Source organism: Habropoda laboriosa, unplaced genomic scaffold (assembly GCF_001263275.1).
Source record: "Habropoda laboriosa isolate 0110345459 unplaced genomic scaffold, ASM126327v1 scaffold67, whole genome shotgun sequence".
Taxonomy (NCBI): Eukaryota; Metazoa; Arthropoda; class Insecta; order Hymenoptera; family Apidae; genus Habropoda; species Habropoda laboriosa.
The window spans coordinates 5,114,189-5,122,585 of NW_017100242.1; the positions used below are offsets into that span (position 1 = coordinate 5,114,189).

Below are 8,397 nucleotides of genomic sequence, written 5' to 3' on the forward strand. Positions count from 1 at the left end.
TCATACTGAATTTATGTCTACACATACAGACTTTCTCCTATAATATAATGATTATTCAACCTAAACTTTTGCATTACAATGATCTAAAATGTATATTATCGATAGATTTTAAATTAGTACTATATAGAGATTTGTTTTATACAAATGAAAGTGTTTTTATCTTTTCGACAGAGGATTTTTGTGTGGACGATTGAGTCATGTAAAAATGAAATTTTTAATTCTTTTAATTTATTTTTTCGTTATTTAAAAATTTTATATCGATTATATATTAGTTGACTGAAGATTATACAGCTATAACTAATGTACGCGTTGCACTTCCGGTACTATAAAAGATTTGCAATCGGGTTGGCATAGAATCTGATTATTAGGCTATTATCATGAAGAGCCTTAGAATCGTTTTGAAATGTTTATTGTAATAAATATTGTATAATATTATACCTAAAAAAATAATTGTATTGTAGTATTCTAAAGCTTTGGGTAACAAATGCACAGACATATCGCAGAATAGGTTGAAAATGTGTGAATAATTATAAGAAAAATACAGGCAGGAAAGACTTATTAGTTAATAGAGTGGGATAATTATTCAAAATTTGATTTGAAGCAATGAGTTTTAACTCATGAAATAGATCATGCTGTGAGAAAAGGAGAAAATGAACAATAAGTAGAATTTATTAATATCAGCTTCTTCCTTAACACGTCTTCTACGGTGTATTTGTTATTTAATGAAGACCATTTAGTGAGTGAGGTGATATGTGATTTATATTATCAAATCTATGATTTTCGTAAATTAACACTTTGAATCAACGTTAATAATAAAATTAGGATATTAAACCTTGTAATGAGGTCTGAATTAATTAATCGAGTCGTTAATTCGTTAAATTTTGTCAATGTTAATAGTCAGTATGACCATCAACAGATGCTACTTATTTATTTGTTGTTACGTATTAATAAATAGAAAAAATTCAATGCCTCATGAACAAAGTGAATATTTCATAATAGATATAAAGTACCTATATATATAAATATATATACTATACTCTTATTTTAGACATAAAACGAATGAAAACATATGGAATAAACTGTTGGAGACTAGAGGGTTTCAAAAACTAGACATCACATTAGTTAATTCGTAACCATGTTTACTTTTTACTTATTAAAAGTGTAGCTGTATTATTTAAAACATCCGCATAACAACAATTCAAAATGCGAAGCATCTCCACACTACTATGGTTATACATTACATTTTTATTATTATTTGGCATAAATGATGGTCATGTATTTTGAAAAATTCTTATAACACACAGTTATGATAGGTATGACAGGTATTACAGGTATTTACAGATATAACAGATATTATTGGTTTTGCCAATAATAACGACTGCTAATATTATATGATTGTCATTTCAAGGAAAATAAATAATACAAAATTGAAAAAAAAAAAATTACCATTTAGCAATTAAAGGTATCGTCTCTATGTAAACTTATTAATTTTTTGAATATTACACATTTTAAACAATTTTTCTGTACTAAGTGCATTACATGAAACCATCATTCACAGCTGAATAATTTTCATTATGTAATTGTTCGACTTAGTAGTCTGTATTGCGGCAGATGAACAAAATTAAAATTATATAAAAACAAACAAAATTCATTCTTTTGATGTTTCGAATACTACTTGTTCTCGAATCTCAAAAGCATGATACTAGTACACTGCTTTTCTAAAAGTTTAAATTTTAGAAGACAGATGAGGAAAAATTACCAATGAAATGAATTTAGTATGGACATATGGATAATTTTAATTTTGTTGGTCTAGCTGGTGGAGAGGCTGCAAGAGGAGAAGAGGCTGGAACAAATAAGAAGAAAGGAAAGAACAGAAGCATACTTGTATATAACCGTCAACGTCCTTCTTGAGGATACTTTTGACGGTCACCAAGGGAATGACTTGTATGATCCAGAGCATGCTTTGTATCGTGTATTTCGTGTACGTAAGCAGTGTACCTTGCACGAGTTTCTTGAATTGCTGAGTGATAGTTTGGTAAGTGTTGAAAATCTTCTCACGTTATTACTCTCATGATAGATTAAAATATTATTCTAGTATCGATAGTTTATTTTATCGATATTTTAAGTTATTTAATATTGAAATATTGGTGTGACTTCATAATATGTGCTGCTATTTGGTTCTTTGTTATATTGTTGTGGTCATCTACAAGCACGGTAGGTGATTGAAAACACACTATTTAAGAACGAAAGAACGTTTTATTAACGTAATAGTACATAATTTGAGTATCTAATCTTGTTGGATTTTGTTCTGCAGAAATATCCAATAGAACAAATTCGATTGTGGCCGTTGAATGTGCGTTCGAACCAAACCCTTAGGCCAATGCCAATTGAACTAGAAAACGACCTACAAAAATCTATCTTCCAATGCTCAGAAAACCCAAATGTTTGGAATGTGTTTGTTGAACTTGTTCCTCCAGATTCTGATTTAACAGCGTTACCATCTTTTGATAAAGACACTGACGTTCTGCTGTTTTTTAAGTTATACGATCCAAAGAATAAAATGATTCATTATTGTGGACATCACTATATGCCTGTTATAGCTAAAGTCCGTAAGTTTCTTTTTAATAAATAATAATATAGAAAATTAAAGAAATTTGGTTATTAATTTTTTTAATTTGATTATGTATACACAGGGTGGACTAATAACTCTGTTCACCCTGACTATCTCCGTTATTTTTTATAGATATGGAAGAACTTTATTTACGAAAGTTGTATAGTACCGAAGGGACTATAACATGCCAGTAATAATTTGCTTTTGTAGGTGGTGTGTTTTTGGCCCCTTCTGTACTATACAATTTTTGCAAATAAAATTTTTCCGTATCTGTAAAAATAATGTAGATATTCCAAGTGAACATAGTTATCAGTCCATCTTGTACATATTATGTATTGTATAAAAGATTATTAAGAATGTTGACATATTTTATAATTATTGTTCTTTGTAGTCCGATTGGCAAATTCGTTGGAAGTATTTCATTTAGATATTAGTTTAGAACATAGTTTCTAGTTGTTAATTTTAATTCTTCGGTTTTGTGTCAGTGAAAAATAATTATCATGATTTTGTGTAGAGGAACTTACCCCAATTTTAAATGAAAGAGCTGGTTTTCCACCTGATACCGAATTAGCACTTTACGAAGAAATTAAGCCAAATTTAGTTGAAAAAATACATAACTTAATGGAGCCATTAGAAAAAGTCCTTGAAGAATTGATGGATGGAGATATTATTGTTTTTCAAAAAGAAGGAGACAATCAAATGTATGAGCTTCCAACATGTAGAGAATACTTCAAGTAAGTTATAAGAATAGTTGCAAATATTGATATCTGTATAAAAAGAGCTAGATGAAAATGTTTATTGTATTTCAGGGACCTATTTTACAGAGTAGAAATAACATTTTGTGATAAAACGATTCCTAATGACCCTGGATTAACAATAGAACTTTCATCGAGAACGACATATGACCAAATGGCAAGAGCTGTGGCACAGAGACTTGGTACAGATCCGTATCTTCTGCAATTCTTTAAATGTCAAACGTAAGAATATATAATTTTATTTCATTCTATATATCTGCGTATATTTGTCACCTAATTTTTTTTATGTGAACGTATACTATAAACGAGCAGTTATCATTTTTAGATGTAAAAGAAAAAATACTCTATTTATTTAGTGCCTTACTTTTATTCAATTTTTCATGTTTTACAATTGAATAACATGCAGATCTCGAAATGTGAAAATTTTTAAATCAAAATGCTCGTTCATATGAAATGAAGTTCGTCTCGAAATATGCATCGGGTATCTAAAATGCCGAGAATTCAAATATTGTCATGTTGTGAGATACTTTCATGATTCCGATTTAATCTAACTTGAACTTTTACTTATTCCAAATTATATATTCACATATTCCAAAATTATATAATTCATCTCATGTTTATATGTATATAGATATAGTACTTATAATAAATATATTTGTTTTATTTGCAGTTACAAAGATTCACCTGGACATCCAATAAAGTGCACATTTGAAGGTTCACTTAAGGATTTGATTACTTATTGTAAACCAAAAGCGAAAAAATTATACTATCAGCAGCTTAGTATTAGAGTAAATGAGCTTGAAAATAAAAAGCAGTTTAAGTGTATATGGGTTGGTCCATCTCTTAAAGAAGAGAAGGAAATTATTCTTTATCCTAATAAAAATGGAACAGTAGCAACATTACTAGAAGAAGCTAAAAAACAAGTAGAATTATCTGAAAATGGATCCGGAAAGTTAAGGATATTAGAACTTAGTTGTAGTAAACTTTCACCTGGTCCGAGAGAAGACATACCTCTAGATATCTTAAATACATCTGGGACAAAATTATACAGGATAGAAGAAATTCCAAATGACGAGTTAAATCTGGCAGAAGATGAAATGCTGGTACCTGTTGCACATTTCTATAAGGAAGCATTTGCAACATTTGGTATTCCCTTTTTCTTTAAAATCAAACATGTGAGTATAATAAAATTTGAAATAAAGCTTTTTTCGAAATTTTGTATTTTAACTTTATAGTGATGAGTATTTTTTTGTTGTTACAGGGTGAACCTTTTCCAAAAATGAAGGAAAGATTATTGAAGAAATTGGGAGTACAGGAAAAAGAATTTGAAAAGGTAGGCATCCTAATCTAATTTTATTTGATATTTTATGAGAATTCATAAAAAAACTTTGAAGTTTAAGTTCGCGGTGGTGACAATGGGTAAACCACACTTTATTATGGACTCACCAGAATACTGTATGGATCTCGCAGATTTTCGTACTCATCCAAATCAGAGTAAGTGTTTGAAAGAAAAATTACAAACATACGCTCGTACACGCATATGCACATGTGTCAAACTTTAATGCAAAATATTAGAATAGATGAAGTAGCGAATAATTTTTTAACATAAACTTTAAAGTGAAGCTGATAAAGAATAAATTTTGTAGTTTATCCACTTTTAAACGCAGGCACATCGCCACATAGGCCTTGGCTTGGCCTAGAACATGTCAACAAAGCGCCAAAGCGCTCTCGTATCAACTACCTCGAAAAGGCCATTAAAATTTACAATTAAATTTTCATCCGGAGAAGAGTAAAATTAGGCAGCTACTCATATAATTTATACGACTCTATGGTAAGAAAGCAATGTCTGACACACGACGGTTGGAAATGCGTTTATGTATTCGGTTCTTCAGCCACATAGTGCGCGATTTTAATGTTATAATCATGTTAACGAAAGGTAAATCTACGCTTTGTATACGATGGATTAAGAGATTGTAATGAACATGCAATGATACTTTATGCATCATGGAAGTTCTCCCTTTCGAACCGACAGGGATTTTACGTAATGGCTGGATCGATGGTACTACGCTGATTCCAATATGCTTCAAACAATGGATTAGGCGCTTCTATTTGTGAAATCAATTTTTGTATTTGTAAATATTTTGCTGTTCGATGGCAGTCATTTAACAAATATTTTCGAAGGCAATGTTTTCAATGCATTCAATTCTATCAAGAGCAAAAATTTATTTAAACGCCTATATTCTTATTACGAAAAAAAAAGCGGATTACTACTGCAGAATGAAGAAAAAGCTCTCATGTCGGGAAACAAAGAGGTATTTATGAATATAACATATTACCATAGAGAGGTACAACTTTTTTTCTCGAAATTTTGGTTATCTGATCCTGCCATGTAAAATCTTTGTAACTGAATATAACGAAACCCAAAGAAACACTATGTACTGTTCCACATGATGTAATATTTAACACTCATTATCAGAAAAGAATTGTCTACATACTCCTGTTTTATACTATATTCAGGATGTTTGAAATGCAGACTTACAGTTCTTGTAATCTAACATTCTACACATTAAGGTAATTCTTAATGAAGTAATAAACTTCAACATTTTGTTTATACTATCATTTCTTATAACATGCATTTTTGTACATGAAAATGTAGTTATCGACCCTTAATTAAAAGGAAATGTAATCAGAGTATGATATTGTTACATAAAAAAATTATTACAAAATACGTACTAGGTAATTTACAATTAAAGTTTCTGAGTTGCCTTCCAAACACCCTGAAATTTTTTATATTTGAATACATTCTTTTTTGTGTGTGTATTGTGCGTCTTTTCCTATATATTTTACTGAGGACTCATGAACTTTTGCAAATATGTAGCAGTAGACTAATATATTAATGAGGTAGCTTCAATTAAAAAACAGAAAGAAAGAAGAGAGAGGGAGAGAGAGAAAATCTAGTAACAATATTAAACATGCTGGAAGATAAACTATTGTTTAAAAGGAAGGCTCATTTCACGATTTCATGGTTATTGTTAAATTATTTTTATTAAATAATACTTCATAGTTTCGTTCTTTTGTTTTTGATTCATTGCATACTCTCTACGCACGATAACTTGCCACGATTTTATTGCAAGATCTATTATTTACGAATTATGTTTTATTCAACATTTTCTCCTGCCTTAACTGTGATTGAAGTCTTTTTTCGAGAAGTTTAAATTTAATAAGTCCTCATTACCTAAGAGTGTTTTTAAATATTGGAAAAAGATGGAGCAATTTATTTAATAAATAAATTTTTTGTAAGAGACTAGCTTGTTACAATTATTAGACGAAAGATTGAAGTTTTAAAAATTAAAACTAAAAAAATCTTAAAATACATCGAGTTAACAATTTTAATTTAACCAGACTAGTTACTAAACTGTTAGAATAATAAATTGCTACACCTCAGTTAAAATTATAATATACATTGATATTAAGTACATAATTTAAAGAAGCATGTCAAGTGTAGCACCTATAATAATTATGAATTATTGTTTTTGTGGCTTTACGTTTTTTAGAGCGCATTTCTACATCGACGAATAATTACTATGAATCGATAATACATAAAAAACCAACGCAATGTGCAGTAATATTTACGAAGACTGGTCATGCTAGTTATGAAGGTTGCAATATTTTGTATATCTAAACGTGATTGTACAGACAGTTTGACTATCTAGAGCCGTAATTTTAATGATGTATGTGTCTTCAAATGTTGTTCCGTTGTAAACATTCAGCTCGCAGTCGATTGTTTTTGTTTTTGAAAATAATTTTAATACGCTCTACTAAAATAAATTTAGAAATCCTTACATAATACTTTTTATTACGTGATTCTAAACGAACACAATTTTTTTTCTTTTGTTTTAATTCGTAAGGTTGTAGAGTCATGTAAAGATAAGACATTGAAGAAATATTAAGTATTTTTAAAACATTGAAAATATTGAGAATTTATTTATTAATGTTTAACTGGTCGTGGATTGTTCCCGATTGCATTTTTAATAATACATACAAAGATGAACCATCTTGATAAACACTTTTTCTTTGTTAATTAATTTACATGTAAAAATACTAGTCTTTGATTTCTTATAATAAAAATAATACTTCACAATTTGCTTTTCTGACGAAAGCAATAAGGAATTTTCGATCGAAGAAAGTCACGAACATCATACATAGCTACTTGGAAACTAAGAAAATATGAATGCACGTTTTGTTATTCATATATAAATAGGTATCGATTGCATATGTATATTAACTGTATGCATATACATTTTATTGTTACGTTCCTCATTGAATACTGAAAATGAAGTTGAATTGGAGTTGAAGTTAGTAGTAATACTACTTTTATCAGTGTTAATAGTAACTATGTATTTTTTGCACGAAATCGTATGAATATTATATCAGAAGGTAATTACCTAAGTTATTGTATTATAGCAAAAAGAGAGAGAAAAAAACGAAAACATCAGACTCACATATAATAAATAATTCTCGAAAGGATGCACTTCTGATATATAATATAATGCTTGTAATTAATTGTAATGCTATTCTGTTTTTGTACAGCTAACATTGTAGTAGCTACTCAATTGTGATTGTAAATTTCATGATTAATTTTTCTGCCTTTTTTTCTAAGCAAATAAAAAGCAAAATAATACAAATATGCATAAATGAGATAGCTGATAATACAAATAACAAAATGGAAGTTTTATGATTTTAGTTAATTGTCTTATTTAACACAATCTTGATTTCACATGCTTTAATTACTATTAATACATTTATTTTATGAATTTTAATCATCCTTAATGTTAAAAAAATATTGAAAAGTTACTATGTATAAAATTACAGATATGTGTATACAGTTAGAAACAAAATTAAATGGACGGGTAGCGTAAATGGTTATCATACAAGTTTAAATAAAAGAGCATTATTAGTGTTGGATTTCCATTTTGAGTAATCTATGTACTACGAGAATATATAATAAATAAAATTTTAATTAACAAAAAT

General features: G+C 28.7%; 1 protein-coding gene across 3 annotated transcripts in view; it reads left to right on the forward strand.

Moving 5' to 3' along the window:
- Nucleotides 1-5,783, forward strand: part of LOC108571957 (ubiquitin carboxyl-terminal hydrolase 7) — an 11,481-nt gene extending 5,698 nt beyond the window's left edge. The window contains exons 11-18 of one of the 3 annotated variants that reach the window (XM_017934118.1): nucleotides 1,814-2,035; nucleotides 2,315-2,609; nucleotides 3,126-3,345; nucleotides 3,421-3,588; nucleotides 4,037-4,541; nucleotides 4,628-4,699; nucleotides 4,761-4,860; nucleotides 5,013-5,783. In XM_017934118.1, coding sequence (XP_017789607.1) covers nucleotides 1,814-2,035; nucleotides 2,315-2,609; nucleotides 3,126-3,345; nucleotides 3,421-3,588; nucleotides 4,037-4,541; nucleotides 4,628-4,699; nucleotides 4,761-4,860; nucleotides 5,013-5,137 — 1,707 coding nt within the window. In that variant the 3' untranslated portion in view covers nucleotides 5,138-5,783. The remainder of the gene's footprint in view (nucleotides 1-1,813; nucleotides 2,036-2,314; nucleotides 2,610-3,125; nucleotides 3,346-3,420; nucleotides 3,589-4,036; nucleotides 4,542-4,627; nucleotides 4,700-4,760; nucleotides 4,861-5,012) is intronic. The other 2 variants (XM_017934120.1, XM_017934119.1) reach the window with 2 other exon arrangements.
- The last annotated feature ends 2,614 nt before the right edge of the window (nucleotides 5,784-8,397 follow it).